The 22781-nt window shown below is 45.8% G+C and overlaps 1 protein-coding gene across 1 annotated transcript in view; it reads right to left on the reverse strand.

Annotated features, from left to right (window-relative positions):
• The window catches only part of IQANK1 (IQ motif and ankyrin repeat containing 1), a 121937-nt gene that overhangs the window by 6300 nt on the left and 92856 nt on the right, over positions 1–22781 (reverse strand). Inside the window, exons 14-15 of the mRNA XM_026657695.1 lie at positions 21523–21657; positions 20966–21094 (exon numbers count right to left, since the gene is read on the reverse strand). Coding sequence (XP_026513480.1) covers positions 20966–21094; positions 21523–21657 — 264 coding nt within the window. The remainder of the gene's footprint in view (positions 1–20965; positions 21095–21522; positions 21658–22781) is intronic.

The raw sequence follows: 22781 nt of genomic DNA on the forward strand, positions 1-22781 counted from the left end.
GGACTCGATGACCTCTCGAGGTCCCTTCCAGTCCTAGAATCTATGAATCTATGAGGACAACACCCCCCACCCCCGGGTAACGCTGGTGGGGTGGGGGAAGCCTGGCAGCCCTGGGCTGGGCACAAGGTGGGGAGTTGCTGGGGACGCAGGTGGGGCAGTCACGTGTCCTCCCCTTTAGATTGTGCCCCCCCCCCAATGTCGGGAGGCAAAAGTTGTCAATGGTTGGCACTGGGCAAGCTCAGCATCAACTTAAAGGATTGTCCCACAGATACTGGCGGGCCGACTCAGTGCCACACACTGGGAGAGGCTCTTCAGCCCTAGTGGAGTAAGTCTGGCCACCTGCAAATCCAGCATTGATTTCAGCATCCATTCACCTTCAAGAGCCTTGGGTCTGGCTAGGTTGATCTAACAAGTCTGGCTGTGTGCCCAGACTAGCTCTCTGGTCCCACTCCAGAAGACCTGGCTCTGTAAAGCCAAGATCCAGCACAATTCGGGGGGAGGGGCGCTATAAAAATTAGCACTAGCAGCCAAGCACAGATGTGGAGTCAGGGCCTCAAAGCTCTGACTGACCCATATGTGGGCAGGGCCTCTTAGAAGAGAATTTTATTAAACTATTGCTGGGTTCTGCGCTACCAACCTCCAATTTTAATTAACTTCCAGTTCTGAGCCAGGACCATGACTTTTTTAGGTCCTGTTCTGGATTAGTGCCACTGTGAAATACACAGCAATCCAGAGCATCAGTGCTAATGACTCCTTGATGCCAGGGCCTTCCTAGGTAGTCTCAGTGTCTATGATCTTGTAGTGGCTTTCAGTAATCCCTGTATGGAGAATCATCTTGGGACTTCCATCCTGTTTTGGTTCCGAGGAGGGCTTGGTAAAGCAGAAGAAAGGGTTACTCACCTTGTGCAGTAACTGAGGTTCTTCGAGATGTGTGTTGCGGTGTGTGCTCCACTTCACTTCAGGTGACGGTGCGTCCCGGCACAGTTGAGCGGAGATTTTCGGTACCAGTCGGGCCACGCATGCCATTGGAGTTGCTTCAGCTTGCGCATGGTCCAACCCTTTCAGTTCCTTCTCTACCATAGAGTCCTTGTGTCAAACTCCAAAGTAGAGGGGAAGAGCAGGGACACAGCTCAAAGAACCTCAGTTACGGCACAAGGTGAGTAACCCTCTCTTCTTCGAGTGATGGCCCTGTGGGTGTTCCACTTCAGGTGACTGTAGAGCAGTCCCCACTATGGTAGGGGGGGACTTTGGAGTTATGTGCATAGTTGCAGCGGAAAGGCCAGTAAGGCCTAATATGGCATCTGCCCTGGAGTCCTGTGTAATGGCATAGTGCTTGACAAAAGTATGTTCTGACGCCCATGTGGCGGTTTTGCAGATATCCAGAATGGATATGTTATGCAGGAATGCCACAGATGTTGACATGGCTCGAGTAGAGTGGGACCTGACCCCAGCAGGGAGTTCTATGTCATGGGCTTGATAGCATGATCGGATACAGTCTGATATCCACTTGGAAAGTCATTGCGTGGATATTGCATCACCCTTGGAGTGTTCAGTTGTCGAAAAGAACAGTCTTGGTGATTTACAAAAAGGTTTAGTCCTGTCTGAGTAGAAGGCTATGGCCCTCCTAACATCAAGAGTGTGTAATGAAGCCTCCTGTGAGATTTATGGGGTTTAGGGTAGAATGTAGGGAGAGGGATAAGCTGGTTAGTGTGGAAGGTGGACGTCACTTTCGGACGGAATTTAGGGTGAGGTCACAGTGTGACTTTATCCTTGAAGAGAATCATGTATGGTGGACTGGCCATCAGTGCGCTAATCTCACTCACCCTTCTAAATGATGTGATGGCAACGAGGAATGCTACCTTCTGTGACGTGTAGTAAGAAGCAGATAGCTAGGGGTTTGAAGGGGGGGGTCTCATGAGTCCCCTGAGGACTAAGTTCAGATCCCACGTGGGCGTGGGAGGGTGCACTTCAGAGTAAAGGCTCTGGAGTCCCGCAAGGAAGCATTTTGTAGGTGGATGTGTAAACATTGAGAATCCGTTGATTTTGTCATTGAAGGTGTTAATCGTCGCGAGCGGTACATTGATAAAGCTTAATGATAACTGTCATAAATACAAAGGGAAGGGTAACAACCTTTATGTATGCAGTAACATAAATCCCTCTGGCCAGAGAAACAGAATCACTTACCTGTAAGAGGTTAATCAGTTCAATTAACCTAGTTGGCACCTGACCAGAAGGACCAATGGGGAAAGAAAATACTTTCAAAGCTGTGGGAGGGGAAGGTTTTGTTTGTGCTCTATTTGTTGGCTCCCTCTTGGGACAAAGAGAGAGACCAAGCAGGTAACCCAGCTCCTAAAAAGATCCTGAACTAATACATCTAACAATTACAAAAATTGTAAGTAGTAGCAAGGAAATGCGTTAGATTATCTTTTGTTTTCGCTTGTGAATTTTCCCTATACTAAGAGGGAGTGTATTCCTGTTTTTGTAACTTTGAAGTTGAGCATAGAGGGGAATCCTCTGTGTTTTAAATCTCTTTATTTACCCTGTAACGTTATCTTCGATCCTGATTTTGCAGGTGTGATTCTTTTACTCTTTTTTTTTTTAATAAAATACTTCTTGTAAGAACCTGATTGATTTTCAGTGTCCTAAAAACCAGGGATTCGGTCTGTGCTCACTTCGTTAACCTATTGGTTGGTATATTATTCTCAAGCCCCCCCAGGAAAGGGGGTGAAGCGGCTTGGGGGGATATTTTTGGGGGGGATAGGGCTCCAAGTGGTCCCTCCCTGAATGTTTGTTTAAATCACTTGGTGGTGGAAGCAATACCGTCCAAGGACAAGGAAAGGAATTTGTATCTTGGGGAAGTTTTTAACCTAAACTGGTGGAATATAAGCTGAAGGGGTCTTTCATGCGGGTCCCCACAACTGTACCCCAGAGTTCAGAGTGGGGAGAGAACCCTGACAATAACTCTGAGTTCTTTAGCTCTACAAGGTAGTCTAGCGCCATTGGAAGAGGTGTAGTTCAGGGAGTAAGTTTTTTATGTAGGCACCTTGTGGAAAAACGTTTCCACTTCTGTAGGTAAGTATTGCATGTGGAATCACGTCTGCTATTCAATAACACGTGTTTGACCTGCTCCCAAGAGCAGATTTACCATGAAACAAACCATGTGGTGGCACGGGGCCCCCAAGAACAGGGGGGCCCCCAAAATGCAGGACAAATATCTGACAGCCTGCCCCTGAGTCCCAGCCGGCGGCGCAGCAGGGCTCGCCAGGGCTGGTGGCCCCACGCTGCTCCCGGAAGTGTCCGGCTGTTGGCATATCTCTGCGTGCCCCTGGCAAGAGGGGAAGGTAGCTCCGCGAACTGCCCCCACCCCAGGCAGCACACGGAGACCCGCTGCCCCCCTCCCTGTAAGGGGTGCGCAGAGATGTGCCAGCAGCAGGACTAAGGTGGTTCCCTGCCCGCTCTGCCTCCCTCTCTCCGTGCCGCTTTGCTCCCGGAAGCGGCCAGCATGTCCCTGCGGCACCCAGGGGTGTGTGTCTCCGTGCACTGCCCCCACCCTGAGCGCCGACTCCGCAGCTCCCATTGGCCGGGAACTGCAGCCAATGGGAGCCGTGGGGGCAGTGCTTGCAGGCAGCGGTGCATGGAGACCCCCTGCCCTCCCCTCCTAGGAGCCGCTGCCAGAGGGGTGTGTATGCCGGTTGCTTTGGTAACCGCACTGCCCAAGGTAAGCGCCGCCCCCCCTTCTCCCCTCTTGCACCCCAGCCCCGCACCCAAACTCCCTCCCAGAACCCTCACCCTTCCTCCTACGCCCGAACCCCCACCCAGAGCCTGCACCCAGCAGCCAAACTTCCTCCGAGTGCCCGCCCCCCGCACTTTCTCCTGCACCCCAACCACCTGCCCAAATCAGGTACCTCACTTCATTATCATTTACTTCCCCTTACTTATAATATAGGGGGAGGATGAAGGGAAAAAAATAATGAAAAACAGGGGGGAGATAAGAGAGAATGTTCTTTTTCTTGGCTGGGTCCCGGGGGATGGGGAGAATGAAGCTGCACACAGGGCCCCACTAACTCTAAATCCGCCACTGCCTGCTCCGAACAGGTTAACTTGTGTAATTGGAACCATGGGCGAGCCATGCTTTCAGATGGAGCTTCACCAGTTGTGGATGGAGGATCTGACCGTCGGCCTGTGAGAGGAGGTCTGTCCTCATTGGAAGAGTTCGTGGAGGATGATTTGACATACACAGCAACTAAGGGTACCAGGTCTGTCTGGGCCATGCTAGGGCAATCAAGATGTTCGTGGCTTTGTCGTCCCTGGTCTTGCGTAGCGGGCATTTGTGGTCTCCTGTGAAAACCATCCGCTTAGTGTGTTGGCAGCGGTGTTTTGGCATCCTGGTAAGTAAGAAGCTGAGCTGTCGATGTGCTGCTGGATACACCAGTTCCATAGTCTCATGGCTTCAATGCCTAGGGAATGGGATCAGCCCCCGCCCTTGTCTGTTGATGTAGAACATGTATGCAACATTGTCTGTCATCGCTCAAATTCATTTGTTTCTTATGAGTGGTAGGAACTGAAGACAGGTGTAACTTATTGCTCTGAGTTCTAGCAAATTTATGTGAAGGCACGCTTCCAATGTCGTCCACCTGCCTTGTGTCATGTGGTAGTCAAGGTGTGCCCCTCAGCCCAGTAGGGAGGCGTCTGTTGTGATTATGATTGAAGGAGGTCTGTGGTGAAAGGGAACACCTACGTAGATGTTCTCCGGTCTTTTCCACCATTGTAGGGATGCTAAAAACCTTGGTCGCTGGTGTTACCATAATGTTGAGGCTGCATTTGGTGAGTTTGTATACTGAACGCTGCCAGCCCTGAAGACACCGCATGTGTAATCTGGCGTGCCTTGATTCGTGGACAGATGGAGATGGTGTCTATGAGATGTTTGATGGCTAGGAAGCTGGCATGAGGCTCTGTCTTGAATTGAGTCTAGGTGTGCCCCGATGAATTCCAGTTGCTGTGTGGGTGTCAATGTGGATTTCTGAACGTTTATTTGCAACCCCAGTCTTATGAAGAGGTTGATGGTCAGTCATGTGATTGTTTATGCCTCTGTGTACGAGTGTCCTTTGATAAGGCAATTGTCTAGGTATGGGAAAAATATAATTCCTTGTTCGCGCAGGTGGGCTGAGACTACTGCAGTCCAAATGGGAGCACTCTGTATTGGAAGTGGTCGTGTTCCACTGTGAATCGGAGGAATCGGCTGTGAGTTGGATGTATTAAGATGTGGAAATATGTATCTTGTAGGTTGAGGGCTCAAAACCAGTTCCCCTGTTCCAGCGCTGGGATTATTGTGCCTAAGGTCACCATCTTGAATTTTTGGGAGCATACAAATTTGTTGAGTTTTTGTAGGTCTAGTATTGGTCACCATCCACCACTTTTCTTCTGAGTCAGGAAATAGTGGGAATAAAAATCTTTCCCTCTCTATTGTGTTAGTATTGGTTCCATGGCACCTAGCTGTAGTAGATGATCTACTTCCAGTCTTAGAAGGTGCTCGTGAGAAGGGTCCCTGCAGAGGTAGGGGGTAGGGGGGCAAGAAGTAAAAGGGATGGAATAGCACAACTGAACTATTTCTAAGACCCAATAGTCTTGTGTAATATGCTCCCAAGCTTGGTAAAAACGCTGTAGACAGTGACCAAATAGGCAGGTAGGTGCTGGTGTTAAGGTGACCAAGCCTTCAAAACTGTGGTTTGTTTCCTGATGGTTGGGACGCTGCTTGTTGTAGTTGTGTCTGGCATTGTCAAGATGGTCTATTTCTGTGTCTGGCCGCCTTGTAAGGTCTGGATTGAGGATCCCTGCTTCTTCCAATTACTGTCCAGAGAAGTAACTTTTCTTTCTTCTTCAAATGCTTGTCCCTATGTGAATCTTTCGTTCTCTCAGCGAATGAAACTAAGTCTCAGGGAGGATCTAAATGGTTTTGTTCTCTGGAGGTAAAGGACTAAAGCTCTCCAAACATCTAAAGTATATAACCTGGCCTCATCCCTATTAGTGTGAGGATTCAGACAATCTGGGTAAAAGGATAATCTGATTTAGATGGAATTCAGACACAATCTTGGATATGAGCTTAGGGTGTGGCCTGAGGGAGACGTTGTCTTGGAGAAAAACTATACAAGGATGGTCAATCATAAGAGCTCTTAACCCTCCCACTTTTCTTGCTGATATTGTTACTACAAGAAAGACAGTATTCACTGATAGGTGAAGGAAAGGACATGAAGCCAGTGGTTTGAAGGCTGATGCTGTAAGATCTGTTAATAGTAAACGAAGGTCCCATATTCTACAACAAGTGGAAATACCCTTAGAAATCTAGATGTGGTAGGATGGGAAAATACTGAAGAATGACTATATATGGGTGGAAGGCACTAATGACCACCAAGAGTACCCTGAGAAAACAGAGTGAGAGACCAGAGTTCTTCAGTGAAAGTATATAGCCCAAAATGTCAGGTAGTTGATACTGTAATGGTAGAAGTTCATGATGGTCACACCAAGAAACAAATCTTTTCCACTTTAAACTGTACATTTTCCTTATGGATCCTTTCTACTAATTATCAGGATAATATGCTCTTCGCAGATACAAACTAAGATAAGTGAGATGTATTCAGGTTGGCACGGCCTGATGAAATTCACCCTAGAGTACTTAAGGAACTAGCTGAAGCAATCTCTGAATCATTAGCAATTATCTTTGATAACTCATACAGGATGGGTGAGGTTCCAGAGGACTGAAGAAGGCAAACATAGTACCTATATTAAAAAGAGAAACAAAGAGGACTGAGGGAATTATAAATCAGTCAGCCTAACTTCAAGGCAATCATAAAATCATAGAATCATAGAATATCAGGGTTGGAAGGGACCTCAGGAGGTATCTAGTCCAACCCCCTGCTCAAAGCAGGACCAATTCTCAACTAAATCATCCCAGCCAGGGCTTTGTCAAGCCTGACCTTAAAAACCTCTAAGGAAGGAGATTCCACCACCTCCCTAGGTAACCCTTTCCAGTGCTTCTCCACCCTCCTAGTGAAAAAGTTTTTCCTAATATCCAACCTAAACCTCCCCCACTTCAACTTGAGACCATTACTCCTTGTTCTGTCATCTGGTACCACTGAGAACAGTCTAGATCCATCCTCTTTGGAACCCCCTTTCAGGTAGTTGAAAACAGCTATCAAATCCCCCCTTATTCTTCTCTTCTGCAGACGAAACAATCTCAGTTCCCTCAGCCTCTCCTCATAAGTCATGTGCTCCAGCCCCCTAATCATTTTTATTACCCTCCGCTGGACTCTTTCCAATTTTTCCACATCCTTCTTGTAGTGTGGGGCCCAAAGCTGGACACAGTACTCCAGGTGAGGCCTCACCAATGTCAAATAGAGGGGAATGTTCACGTCCCTCGATCTGCTGGCAATGCCCCTACTTATACAGCCCAAAATGCCGTTAGCCTTCTTGGCAACAAGGGCACACTGTTGACTCATATCCAGCTTCTCGTCCACTGTAACCCCTAGGTCCTTTTCTGCAGAACTGCTGCCTAGCCACTCGGTCCCTAGTCTGTAACAGTAAATGGGATTCTTCTGTCCTAAGTGCAGGACTCTGCACTTGTCCTTGTTGAACCTCATCAGGTTTCTTTTGGCCCAATCCTCTAATTTGTCTAGGTCCCTCTGCATCCTATCCCTACCCTCCCGCGTATCTACCACTCCTCCCAGTTTAGTGTCATCTGCAAACTTGCTGAGAGTGCAGTCCACGCCATCCTCCAGATCATTAATGAAGATATTGAACAAAACTGGCCCCTGGACCGACCCTTGGGGCACTCTGCTTGAAACTGGCTGCCAACTAGACATGGAGCCCAAGTTCCATAGCCTCCTCACCCAGATGCCCAAGAACACAGTGGGGGGGGGCCTCCGGCCAGCCAGTCACTCCACCCCAGATGATTGCCCAAGCATCAGAAGGCTGGCCTTCAATAAGTGTTAAAGTTTTAAACTGCAGTGTGTCCTTTTCCTTCCCTCCTCCCCCACCCCTCCTGGGCTACCTTGGCAGTTATCCCCCTAGTTGTGTGATGAATTAATAAAGAATGCATGAATGTGAAGTAACAATGACTTTATTGCCTCTGCAAGCGGTGCTCGAAGGGGGGACGGGAGAGTGGTTAGTTTACAGGGAAGTAGAGTGAACGGGGAGGGGGGGGCGCTGAGGGTTCATCAAGGAGAAACAAACAAACAGAAGTTTCACACCGTAGCCTGGCCAGTCACAAAACTGGTTTTCAAAGCTTCTCTGATGCGCACCGCACCCTGCTGTACTCTTCTAACCGCCCTGGTGTCTGGCTGCGCGTAATCAGCGGCCAGGCGATTTGCCTCAACCTCCCACCCCGCCATAAATGTCTCCCCCTTACTCTCACAGATATTTTGGAGCGCACAGCAAGCAGCAATAACAATTGGAATATTGGCTTCGCTGAGTTCTATCCGAGTCAGTAAACTGCGCCAGCGCACTTTTAAACGTCCAAATGCACATTCTACCACCATTCGGCACTTGCTCAGCCTATAGTTGAACAGGTCCTGACTACTGTCCAGGCTGCCTGTGTACGGCTTCATGAGCCATGGCATTAAGGGGTAGGCTGGGTCCCCAAGGATAATGATAGGCATTTCAACATCCCCAATCGTTATTTTCTGGTCCGGGAAGAAAGTCCCTTCTTCCAGCTTTTGAAACAGACCAGCGTTCCTGAAGACGCGAGCATCATGTACCTTTCCCGGCCATCCCACGTTGATGTTAGTGAAACGTCCCTTGTGATCCACCAGGGCTTGCAGCAGCATTGAAAAGTACCCCATGCGGTTTATGTACTCGGTGGCTTGGTGCTCCGGTGACAAGATAGGGATATGGGTTCCGTCTATCGCCCCACCACAGTTTGGGAATCCCATTGCAGCAAAGCCATCCACTATGACCTGCACATTTCCTAGAGTCACTACCCTTGATATCACCAGGTCTTTGATTGCGTTGGCTACTTGGATCACAGCAGCCCCCACAGTAGATTTGCCCACTCCAAATTGATTCCCGACTGACCGGTAGCTGTCTGGCGTTGCAAGCTTCCACAGGGCTATCGCCACTCGCTTCTCAACTGTGAGGGCTGCTCTCATCCTGGTATTCTGGCGCTTCAGGGCAGGGGAAAGCAAGTCACAAAGTTCCATGAAAGTGCCCTTACGCATGCGAAAGTTTCGCAGCCACTGGGAATCGTCCCACACCTGCAACACGATGCGGTCCCACCAGTCTGTGCTTGTTTCCCGGGCCCAGAATCGGCATTCCACGGCATGAACCTGCCCCAGTAACACCATGATTTGCACATTGCTGGGGCCTGTACTTTGTGAGAGGTCTATGTCCATGTCAATTTCCTCATCACTCTCGTCGCCGCGCTGCAATCGCCTCCTCGCCTGGTTTTGCTTTGGCATGTTCTGGCTCTGCATATACTCCAGGACAACGCGTGAAACTATTGTCTGACGGAGGGAGGGAGGGAGGGGCGAGTGACGACATGGCTTACAGGGAATTAAAATCAACAAAGGTGGCTGAGCATCAGGGAGAAACACAAACAACTGTCACACAGAATGGCCCCCCCAAAGATTGAACTCAAAACCCTGAGTTTAGCAGGCCATTGATTTCACGGAGGGAGGGGGAAGCAAATGAATACAGAACAAATCTGGTCCATCTATTTTTTACATCTTAAGCTGGCAGCAGACGGTGCAGCATGACTGATAGCCATCGGCATCTTCTGGGTGCTTGGCAGAAAATGCTGTATTACGACTGCTAGCCATCATCGTCAAGACGGTTTAATAGGACTGCCGGCAGGACTGAGTCTCCAGGAGACAAAACATGTCTGCCCAGGTGCCTCTGACCGAACTCACTGAGGAATATGACGATGATGGATACCAATCGTAATACACCATCCAGTGCCAAAAGGCAAGGAGCTGCTGCTGTATAGCAATGCAGCCCCACATCTGCCAGCACCCAGATGACATATGGTGACGGTGAGCTGAGCTGAGCGGGCTCCCTGCTTGCCGTGGTATGTTGTCTGCACAGGTAACCCAGGTAAAAAGGTGCGAATCGATTGTCTGCCGTTGCTCTGACGGAGGGGAGGGGCCTGACGACATGTACCCAGAACCCCCCGGGACACTGTTTTTGCATCATCAGGCATTGGGATCTCAACCCAGAATTCCAATGGGCGGCAGAGACTGTGGGAACTGTGGGATAGCTACCCACAGTGCAACGCTCCGGAAGTCGACGCTAGCCTCGGTACTGTGGACGCGGTCCGCTGACAATGCATTTAGAGCATTTTGTGGGGACACACACAATCGACTGTATAAAACCGATTTCTATAAAACCGGCTTCTATAAATTCGACCTAATTTCATAGTGTAGACATACCCTTATAGTCCATTCATCCAGCCCATATTTCTTTAACTTGCTGGCAAGAATACTGTGGGAGACCATATCAAAAGCTTTGCTAAAGTCAAGGAATAACACATCCACTTCTTTCCCCTCATCCATAGACCCGGTTATCTCCTCATAGAAGGCAATTAGGTTACTCAGGCATGACTTGCCCTTGATGAATCCATGCTGACTGTTCCTGATCACTTTCCTCTCCTCTAAGTGCTTCAGAATTGATTCCTTGAGGACCTGCTCCATGATTTTTCCAGGGACTGAGGTGAGGCTGACTGGCCTGTAGTTCCCCGGATCCTCCTCCTTCCCTTTTTAAAAGATGGGCACTACATTAGCCTTTTTCCAGTCATCTGGGACCTCCCCGGATCGCCATGAGTTTTCAAAGATAATGGCCAATGGCTCTGCAATCACATCCGCCAACTCCTTTAGCACCCTCGGATGCAGCGCATCTGGCCTATGGACTTGTGCTCATTGAGTTTTTCTAAATAGTCCTGAACCACTTCTTTCTCCACAGAGGGCTGCTCACCTTCTCCCCATACTGTGCTGCCCAGTGCAGCAGTCTGGGAGCTGACCTTGTTCGTGAAGACAGAGGCAAAAAAGTCATTGAGTACATTAGCTTTTTCCACATCCTCTGTCACTAGGTTGCCTCCCTCATTCAGTAAGGGGCCCACACTTTCCTTGACTTTCTTCTTGTTGTTAACATACCTGAAGAAACCCTCCTTGTTACTCTTAACATCTCTCGCTAGCTGCAACTCCAAGTGTAATTTGGCCTTCCAGATTTCACTCCTGCATGCCTGAGCAATATCTTTCTTTCCTCCTTGGTCATTTGTCCAATCTTCCACTTCTTGTAAGCTTCTTTTTTGTGTTTAAGATCAGCAAGGATTTCACTGTTTAGCCAAGCTGGTCACCTGCCATATTTACTATTCTTTCTACACATCGGGATGGTGTTTTCCTGCAACCTCAATAAGGATTCTTGAAAATACAGCCAGCTCTCCTGGACTCCTTTCCCCCTCATGTTATTCTCCCAGGGGATCCTGCCCATCAATTCCCTGAGGGAGTCAAAGTCTGCTTTTCTGAAGTCCAGGGTCCGTATTCTGCTGCTCTCCTTTCTTCCTTGTGTCAGGATCCTGAACTCAACCATCTCATGGTCACTGCCTCCCAGGTTCCCATCCACTTTTGCTTCCCCTACTAATTCTTCCCGGTTTGTGAGCAGCAGGTCTAGAAGAGCTCGGCCCTTTGTTGGTTCCTCCAGCACTTGCACCAGGAAATTGTCCCCTACACTTTCCAAAAACTTCCTGGATTGTCTGTGTACTGCTGTATTGCTCTCCCAGCAGATATCGGGGTGATTAAAGTCTCCCATGAGAACCAGGGCCTGCGATCTAGTAATTTCTGCTAGTTGCTGGAAGAAACCCTCGTCCACCTCATCCCCCTGGTCTGGTGGTCTATAGCAGACTCCCACCACGACATCACCCTTGTTGCTCACACTTCTAACCTTAATCCAGAGACTCTCAGGTTTTTCTGCAGTTTCATACCGGAGCTCTGACCAGTCATACTCCTAGGTGATAAGTAATAACCATCAAGGATTCATCAAGAATAAATCATAGATTTTTAGGACTGAAAGGGACCTCGAGAGGTCATCTAGTCCAGTCCCCTGCACTCATGGCAGGAATAAGTATTATCTAGACTATTCCTGACAGGTGTTTGTCTGACCTAGTCTTAACAATCTCCAATGAAGGAGATTCCATAGCCTCCCTAGGGAATTTATTTCAGTGCTTAGCTACCCTGACAGTTAGGAAGTTTTTCCTAATGTCCAACCTAAACTGTCCTTGCTGCAATTTAAGCCCATTGCTTCTTGTCCTACCCTCAGAGGTTGAGGAGAACAATTTTTCTCTCTCCTTGTAACAACCTTTTATGTACTTGAAAACAGTTATGTCCCCTCTCAGTCTTCTCTTCTCCAGACTTAACAAACCAATTTTTTTCAATCTTTCCTCATAGGTCATGTTTTCTAGACCTTTAATCATTTTTGTTGCTCTTCTCTGGCCTTTCTCCAATTTGTCCACATCTTTCCTAAAATGTGGTGCCCAGAACTGGACACAATACTCCAGTTGAGGCCTAATCAGTGCAGAGCAGAAGAATTACTTCTCATGTCTTGCTTACAACACTCCTACTAAAACATGCCAAGCCAACCTAATTTTCTTCTTTGATAGGGTTGCTGGCCTAGTGGATAGGGCAGGAAGCAGTAGATCTGATATGTCTTGATTTTAATGAGGCTTTTGACACAGTCTCACATGACTAGATGACCCCTTGAGATTCCTTCAAGCCCCACATTCCTCTGACTCTATGATTCTACATTCTTTCTAGTTCTGACATCCACCCAAAAACCAGTCAGGTGGAGGGAGGACAGATTGGGATGATGAGTCCCTCCCTCATTCTGAGACAGGATGTCTGGCATCAGAGGTCAAGTGAACAAATGAAGATGTTCTGGGAACCAATACTGTCTCAGTCACACAAGGGCCACTAGGATAACTAGTGCTTTGTCCTGTTTGATTTTTTGTAATACTCTGGGAAGTAATGGGATCAGTGCATATGCATACATCATTTTGTGACAAAGGGATCAGGAGTGCATCTGCCAGAGAACCTGGACTCTGACCCTCTCTGGAACAAAATATCCAACACTTATGGAAGATAAAGTGACCCACTGACTTCTGAATCTCTCACTCATGTTCTGGTGAGAAGTGTCTGCTAAAATTGTCTGCTAATACACTGTGAAAACCTGACAGGTATATCTGCTGACAGGTTGATGCAGTGGTGTATGCACCTATTCCATAATCATAATGCTTCTGAACACAAGAGACAACCTAATTCCCCCTTGTTTATGAAAAATACTGTAGTCATATTGTCTGTCATTACCCAAATGAAATTATTTTGCATCATCAGTAAGAAGTGCATGCATGTACTGGATTCTGCTCTGAGCTCCAGAAAATTGATGTGTAAGAGTGACTCCTTTGGAATCCACACTTGCCCTTAACTAAATGATGGTCTAGATGGGCTCTTTAACCCACAAGAGATGCATCTGTCACTGTAGTTCTTTTCAGAAGGGGTGGAATAAAAGGAACTTGTATACAAAGTGCATCTGGGTCTTTCCACCAGTTGAGAGAGGAAAGAACCTTTTGTGGAAGTGTTAAAGTTATATATAGACTGTTTGCTTGAGGTGTATGCTGTCCTGAACCAAGCTAGTATGCAATATCACAAAAGTGCATGAAGCCATGTGGCTCACCAGTCTGCGAGAGAACCTTAATGTTGTTCATGAAATCATTTGAAGTTGAGTGTTAAAGATGGACATAGTTTGAAATCTGCCATCAGCTAAGCACACTCTGGCTGTCCAGGAATCCAGTCTCACAGCAATAAACTCTATATACTGTGTTGGGAGATAACACAGGCTTTTCTTTTCTTACCTTTAAACCAAGAGACATGAAAAGTTGGAGAAATGTTTGAAACAAGCTTTTAACTTTCTGATCACACTTTCCCTTTATGAGCTGGTTGTCTAGGTAAGTAAAGACTGCTATCCCTTATTGACACAGGAACATCACCACCACCACTTTAATAAAAACCCTCAGTGCGGTCGACAGTCAAAAGGTAACACTCAGTATTGATAGTGGTTTAGACTGACGACTACTCTCAGAAATCTCTTGTGTGCAGGATTAATTTCAATGTGAAAATATGCATCCTAGAGGTTGACAGCTACAATCAGTCTCCTAGATCTATCGACAGCATTATGGAGGCTCAGGTGACTATCCTGAATCTCAGATGACGAATAAAATTGTTTGAGATCTAAGAAACCCTCCAACTTCCTTTCTTCTTGGCTCTGAGGAATATTTGAAGTAAAAGCATTTCCCTCTCTGTTATATCAGAACAATTTTTATCATTCCTAGTTGAAGGAGAGAATCCCTCTCCTGGGTGAGAAGGCTCTCATGAGGGGTCTGTCGAAAGGGACAGCGAGAGTGGCAGAAGGTAGTGGTTGTGTGGAATTGGATTGCATAACCATACGATGATTTCCAACACACACTTGCCTGTCATTATTGCAGCCCATGTTCTGCGTTAGGGAAAAAGGCTATTCCCAAAAGGAATCTGGGAGGGAGAGGTAGCTATATCCAGGTGAATGGCTGGTTTTCATCTCCCAACAATCCCATCAAAAGGGATGCTTGCTGGTGGACACCACTTGCAAAGAGAAGTTGGTAGCAGCAGACAGTATTCTCTTCTGCAGTCTCTGATACGTCCTTAGAGGTATTGGTGGTCTCTGGGGGTAAAAAGGGGCTTGTTCTCTGCTCTGGGTAAAACTGAGATTTACTGTATTTTCTCTTTGTTGCAGCAGTGTAAATGCTTAAAGACCGGAAAGTGGGGTGGGATTCTGATAATGTGAAGAAACTCATCCATCTTTTCACCCAAAAGATTAGGTCTGTGGAATGGAAGGTTCTCCACTGTGGCTTGAACTTTCCCTGGAATATCCAAAGATTGAAGCCACCATGACTGATGCATCACTACAGAAGTCGCTGTAAAGCACAAAGTGATATCTGCTGCATCTAAGGCAGCCTGCAATGAAGATCTTGCTCTCAAGTGACACTGAAGCCTGAAGTTGCTTCATGTTCCTGCAGCAATTTGTCAATAAATTCAGTGATGTTGTTATAGTTAAGAAAATCATAGACTAGCTTTTTTCATCAAAGAGGTCAAGATGCTTTGAGTCTTTTTCAAATGGGGTAATTTTGGGAGGGGTGCTGCTTGGTTCTCTCATTAGCCATAAAAACGACTAGTGAGATTGACTCTGGGTGGGAATACAGATATTCAGCTCCCTTAGTGAGAATATAGTACATCTCAGTCTTTGTTGCCGTGGGAGGAGGAGTAGCAGGAGTTTGCCATACAGTTTTTTACAGGCTCCAAAAAGGCATCATTAATCAGGAGAGTGATTGGGTCTGGAGGTGTGTAGTATGTCTAGCAACTTATGAAGGCTTGTTACCCTGTCAAAGAAGGCTATCAGGTTGGTTTGACATGATTTGTTCTTGACAAATCCATGCTGACTGTTACTTATCACATTATCTTCTAGATATTTGCTGATTGCTTAATTATTTGCTCCATTATATTTCTGGGTACAGAAGTTAAGCTGACTTGTCTGTAACTCCCTGGGTTGTCCTTATTTCCCTTTTTATAGATTGGTACTATATTTGCTCTTTTCCAGTCATCTGGAATCTCTCCCGTCTTCCATGACTTTTCAAAAATAATTGCTAATGGCTCAGATATCTCCTCAGTCAGCTCCTCGAGTATTCTAGGATGGTAATAAATCTCAACAGGAATCCTGAGGGTCTGCTTCTGAGTCTCTCTCTCGCTCTCTCTCTCTGACAGGCACCTGACAAGGATGTTCCCTCTATCGTCTCCAAGGAGCCCAATATGGACATTGTAGGGCATTGTATGGATAAGGAGAAGACCCCCAGGAGGAAGAGTAGCAGGACAGAGAATTATAGAATCATAGAACCATAAGGTTAAAAGGGACTGCAAGGGTCATCTAGTCCAGTGGTTCTCAACCAGGGGTACATGTACCCCTGGGGATACTCAGAGGTCTTCCAGGGGGTACATCAACTCACCTAGATATTTGCCTAGTTTTACAACAGGCTAGATAAAAAGCAGTAGCAAAGTCAGTACAAACTAAAATTTTATACAATTACTTGTTTATTTTGCTCTATATACTATAAACTGAAATGTAAGTACAATATTTATATTCCAATTGATTTATTTTATAATTATATGGTAAAAATGCGAAAGTAAGCAATTTTTCAGTAATAGTGTGCTGTCACACTTTTGTAAGTTTATGTCTGATTTTAGAAGCAAGTAGTTTTTGAAAGGTGAAATTTGGGGCATGTAAGGCATATCAGACTCCTGAAAGGGGTACAGTAGCCTGGAAAGGTTGAGAATCTCTGATCCAGTTTAACACCCCCAGTTTAACACCTCTACTGTTCCTACAGACAGGAAGTTTTTCTTGAGGTTTAATCTAAATCTGCTATGCTGTAGTTTGAACCCACTGCCTCTTATCCTGCCCTCTGCACCAAGAGAACAATTTTTTTCCTGTCTTTTTTATAGCAGCCTTTCAAGTATTTGAAGACTGCTATCATATCCCTCCTCAGTCTCCTCTTTTCTAAACTAAACAAACCCAGTTCCTTTAGCTGTTGCTCGTATGCCTTGAATTCCATCCCTTTGATCATCTTTGTCACTCACCTCTGGATCCTTTCCAGTTTCTCTACATCCTTTCTATATAGTTGTGACCAAAACTGGAGACAGTACTTCAGCTGAGGTCTAACCAGAGCCAAGTAGAGCATTACAATCACCTCCTGTGACTTGCATGCTATAACTCTGTTAATGCAACCCAAAATTGCATTTGGTTTTTTTTTGCAGCAGCATTGCATTGTTGACTCATGTTGACTCAAGTTTGTTTAGATTTACGGGACATAATGCTGCCCGCTTCTTATTTACAATGTCACCTGAAAGTGAGAACAGATGTTGACATGGCACTTTTGTAGCCGACATTGCAAAGTATTTACGTGCCAGATATGCTAAACATTCATATGCCCCTTCATGCTTTGGCCACCATTCCAGAGGACATGCTTCCATGCTGATGATGCTCATTAAAAAAAATGCATTAATTAAATTTGTGACTGAACTCCTTGGGGGAGAATTGTATGTTTCCTGCTCTGTGTTTTACATGCATTCTGCCATATATTCCATGTTATAGCAGTCTCGGATGATGACCCAGCATGTTGTTCGTTTTAAGAACACTTTCACTGCAGATTTGACAAAACGCAAAGAAGGTAACAGTGTGAGATTTCTAAAGATAGCTACAGCACTCGATCCAAGATTTAAGAATCTGAAGTGCCTTCCAAAATCTGAGAGGTACGAGGCGTGGAGCATGATTTCAGAAGTCTTAAAAGAGCAACACTCTGATGCAGAAACTACAGAACCCGAACGAGCAAAAAAGAAAATCAACCTTCTGCTGGTGACATTGGACTCAGATGATGAAAATAAACATGCATTGGTCTGCACTGCTTTGGATCGTTATCAAGCAGAACCCATCATCAGCATTGTGGAAACAGGGTTAAAGGATTTAAATATAGGCCTCTCAGTAGTAAGAAACAGAGCAACTGTCATGCTAAGTCTTAGCTTAATATTGCGAGACCTGTAGAAGCAGGGCTCACGTCAGAAGTGGGTGGGAAGACAGCAGAGTAGAGTCAGTGTGACCCAGCCTTGAGATAGCGACGTTTTGAGAACAGAAGTGAGAAAATACAGGAATGGGCAGGACATAACAAACAAACTGCAGATGTTTTTAATTAATGCATGCCACTAAAATGTATAAATGCTTGTGTGATATTGCTTGTACTTTGAAGAAACTGAGGCAGAGATGCTCTCTGTCAGCTGTGTTCTTCCCTTGCATGTCCTGAATAAAGCTCTCTGAGTTCGTTTCTTCCACAGCATGGTCGCATGTCCTCTGGAATGGTGGTTGAAGCATGAAGGGACATGTGAATCTTTAGCGCATCTGACACATAAATATCTTGCAACGCCAGCTACAACAATGCCATGCGAACGCCTGTTGTCACTTTCAGGTGACATTGTAAACAAGAAGTGGGCAGCATTATCTCCTGCAAATGTAATCAAACTTGTTTGTCTGAGCGATTGGCTGAACAAGAAGTAGGACTGAGTGGACTTGTAGGCTCTAAAGTTTTACATCGTTTTATTTTTGAATGCAGTTATTTTTGGTACATAATTCTACATTTCTAAGTTCAACTTTAATGATAAAGAGATTGCACTACAAAACTTATATTAATTGAATTGAAAAATACTATTTTATTTTTACCGTGCAAATATTTATAATAAATAAAGTGATCACTGTACACTTTGTATTCTGTGTTGTAATTGAAATCAATATATTTGAAAATGTAGAAAACATCCAAAAATATTTATAAAAATGGTATTCTATTATTGTTTAACAGCACGATTAACTGTGATTAATTTTTTTAATCACTTGACAGCCCTAGAATTAAATTTGAGTTTAAGGTCCATGTTCTTTCTGGCTCTCGGCTTCAAACCCAGGCAATGGGAACACTTCTGAGGAACGTGTCCCTCTCCTAGGCAGCAGATACACTTTGCGTGGCCGTCCGTTATAGAGAAGGCGGCTTTGCACGAGACACACCACTTATACCCAGGTGAACCAGGCATAAGGATGAGGATGTAGCTTCCCTGAGGGGAAGGAGGGAAAACAGGAGAACGAACTAATACTTCTTTTTTGTTGTTTTAGGAGGAAGAAACAGAAAAGGGAAAGTAAGGCACTAACAACTATGAGAAGAAAAACAGGTAAGATACTATCTAAATAACAATGTGGGCTCTGCTAAGTGTTCTGTTCCAGACTGCAGGTGGTAGAGAGGAAACTGAGGGTGGTCGGACCGCACAGCGCTATATATACGACACGTGCATAACGCGAGAGAGGGGAGGTGTGCATGTGAGGTCTGACGGGCAGTGCTATGGAAGATCTCTGACTCCAGATGCAAAGGTGCTGTTGCACCTACAGTGGAGCACCCAAGGGGACGTCACTCAAAGAAGAATTTGCAAATATTATTGCAAGCAGCTCCAAGAGTTCTTCAGTTAATTCCTTCAGCATCTTGGGGTGAATACCATCAGGCCCTGCTGACTATATAATACATTCAAACTAGTCAGAAGACCGCTGACATGTTCTTTGCTTATCCTGATCTGCATCCCTTCCCCTTTATTGTCTATGATAACATCGTTGGTTGTCTGGGCACATTATTTTTGTGTGTGAAGACTGAAGCAAAGAAGGCATTGAGCAGCTCTGCTTTCCTATCATCTTCCATTACCAGCTCACCATCCCTGATCATTCTTTTTTGTCTGACATATTTATAGAGCCCGTTCAACACATCAGGACCATGATATTCCCTGTACCCAGAACATTGACAATACATCCTATAAGCTATTAGGGGAATGTCATAAATATAGAGAGAAGGGGAGCATAAAATCCCTCCTTGACAGCTATACTGAATCGCCTTACCTGTAAGGGGTTAAGTAGGTCAAATAAACTAGTTGGCACCTGACTAGAAGGACCAATGAGGAAAAAAGATACTTTCAAAACTGGAGGGGGAAGGTTTTGTTTGCTCTCTCTTGGTTGTTCCCTCTCCGGACAGAGAGAGAAGCCAAGCAGGTACGACATCTCCTGAAAATATACCTGGAATAATCCATCTAAAACCATAGAAATTGTAAGTAGGCAAGGAAATGTGTTAGGTTATCTTTCGTTTTAGCTTGTGAATTTTCCTATGCCACAGAGGTAGTTTTATTCCAGTTTTTGTAACTGTGAAGCTGAGCCAGAGCGGAATCCTCTATGTTTTAAATCTTTTTATTTACCCTGTAAAGTTACCTTCCATCCTGATTTTGCAGGTGTGATTCTTTTACTTTTTTCTTTTTAAATAAGGTTCTTCTTTTAAGAACCTGATTGATTTTCAGTGTCCTGAAGACAAAGGGTCTGGTCTGTACTCGCATTGCTAATACAATTAGTTGGTATATTATTCTCAAGCCTCCCCAGGAAAGGGGGTGAAAGGGCTTGGGGGGATATTTTGGGGGGATAGGGATTCCAAGTGACCCTTCCCTGAAATTTCATGTAAATCACTTGGTGGTGGCAGCAATACCGTCCAAGGACAAGGAAAGGAGTTTGTCCCTTGGGGAAGTTTTTAACCTAAGCTGGTAGAATATAAACGTAGGGGGTCTTTCATGCGGGTCCCCACATCTGTACCCCAGAGTTCAGAGTGTGGGGGGCGGGAAACCCAGACAGGGAAGCTGGTGGTTTTGGTACTCAAGAGACATGGCAGAGGTTTGAACTTATGATTACGAGATAGCCCATTTACTGGATGTCTCTGGTACAGTGACAAAACAATTAACAAAGCTGACATTTTAAAAGTCATTGTTAGGTTTCAGAGTCAAAGGCAGCCTTGATCGAATAGTGCCATTCACACACCTGATTGGGCATCAAGAGAGGCATTTGCAGAAAACTTTACTTAGGGTGCAGGAATTTCTCAAACCCTACCCTGGACTGTTACGGGCCAGTGTTGGGGTGGTTGAGGTGACAGTCTCATCCCTGGGCTTGAAAAGGATAAATATTCCAGCAATCTTTTGGCCTTTCCCCAGAATTATAAGGGGAGAAGGCCAAAGGGCTGGAGGTGCCAGTCCCTCACCCCTAGGTATCTACAGCTAGATACTTATTTGGCCCTGGCCCTCATAACATTAGTATCTGAGAATGGTGGGAAATAGGGGTCTGGGGTAGAGGTACTCGGCCTTCTCCCTGGCTTCCCAGGCTGGGAGGGGACAGGGCTGACATGGGGTGTAGGAATATGCCATTCCCTTGGCCCCAGTCTGGGAGAGAATAGGGTTTGGTTGGAAGAGGTGCCATTTCTCCATTGAAGATCATAGGGTTTACCATACCCACAAATTCTTACCTTTCATTCTGCAGTATCTGCTTGCTCAGAATTGCCTCTGCCAGTCCAGACTCTATTCCCTCCAACTGCCTCTTCATGGCATCAAACATGTTCACTTCCATCATGTCAAACACCACTGGCTTTCCATACCTAAGGACAGAGGTCTGAATGGTTGATCATATGTACTACAGTCCAAGGTCCTTGGTACAAAAGATAGACAAAACAATCTCTCTCTCTCTTAATAATGATGGGTCTCAAGCATTACATGTATGGGCAGCCTTCCCTTTAGCACAATGTGGGAAGGGGACTTGGGAGAAAAGGCCCCTCACTCAGCCAGCAGTCCTTTTCACGAATAAAGACCAGAAGTGCTAACTGTGAAGGAAGTGCAGCTACTGGAAGTGCAGAGTTGGCAGAGGGTATCAAAAAGCAACTCACTCCCTCACAGCCACATGCACTACCAACTAATGGTTTTATTCATCCAGCTCACTATGCACACTCTGAGATCATCAGGAACACCAAACTATGCTGTGTCCAAGCCTGCCATCCTGCCCTCCCATTCCTGGTACTCTGCCACCTACCGGAGGGCCCCCAGCAAGGCCAGTCGAATGGTCTCCATGTTCATATCGTTTGGGTTCAGTGTATTCAAGTAATTTGTGTCTCGATACCGCAGGAAAGTTGCAGCCTGTCCAGATGGATCAATGATTAATGGCCATCTGTATGTGAAGATGAGACAGACACCCATCATTAGTGGAGACAGGGAACTAAGCATCTGAACTAGAGCTGAAAGACCTAATACCAAAACCCAGTACAACCAGCAAATATTCCCCCCACCTGCTGGAGAACTAGCAACAACCAGACACTTCCTCCAGCCCCCCATGTAGGATCCCGGTGTTACCCCAGAATTTGACATTCCTGCGTGTAGCCCAGAACCTGACAGTACTGCAGTAAGCAATTTTGTATGTTCAGCCACTGCCAGTTGAAAGCCAAACATCACATAGCTAGGAATAATCTTGGGCCTTTGCGAGACAAGGTCAGACAGCTGCATACTTGCAGTTTGTTAATCAGAATGGGAAGATGGGACAGAAAGTTATGGAAGAAAATGAGTGACAAGCGACCTTGGTTTTAGGTGCCCCTGATGTATTGTTGTTATGGCTGGAAATATTAGAAATGTTTTGAGGTAATAAATAGTTTGCTGAAATTAGGAGAATTGGTGACCCAGTAGAGATTATGATGCTGACCCACTAGGAGTCACGATAGGTTATGTGCTTTGTTAGAGATAGCTATAAAAGATTAGGTAAAAATAAATACCCCTGAGCAATCCAAGGGAACTTTTCTTTGGGAAAGGATATGACATCTAAACTCCCTGTCAGCTGGACAGAAAGAGGGCCCCTGGAAGCCCGGCTGGTGGTCACTTGAAACCATCTCAGACTGTGGGTAACTATATCTGGGATGTCTTAAACCTATTGCGTGTGTGCGCTTAATATCTAATAAATAGTAGTTTTAGATAAGAGCACGCTTGCTTGTATCAATCATTTATCAGACGGAAGCGCTGTGTTCCCATTGATTTATTCCTGACACCGCCTGGAGAGAAACAGTTACGTTACCCTTGCTTTGGGTTCTGAGAAACCCCAGGTAACACTGGTGGCACCAAGAAGATGATCCCTCCTTAAAAACCTTCTTCTTATGTGATTCCTAGAAGTGAGTCTAAAATAAAGCCTCTCCATATGTCTCATCCCTACTTTGGGTTTCCCTCTTCTCCATTTTTCTCTCTTTCTTTAGGTTGTAAGGTGATCAGGGAATACAATAATTTTGTGTCTTGTACCAAAGCTGAGCAGAT

The sequence above is a fragment of the Terrapene carolina genome, unplaced genomic scaffold (assembly GCF_002925995.2).
Source record: "Terrapene carolina triunguis isolate 2854851 unplaced genomic scaffold, T_m_triunguis-2.0 Scaffold268, whole genome shotgun sequence".
In the NCBI taxonomy this organism is placed as follows: domain Eukaryota; kingdom Metazoa; phylum Chordata; order Testudines; family Emydidae; genus Terrapene; species Terrapene triunguis.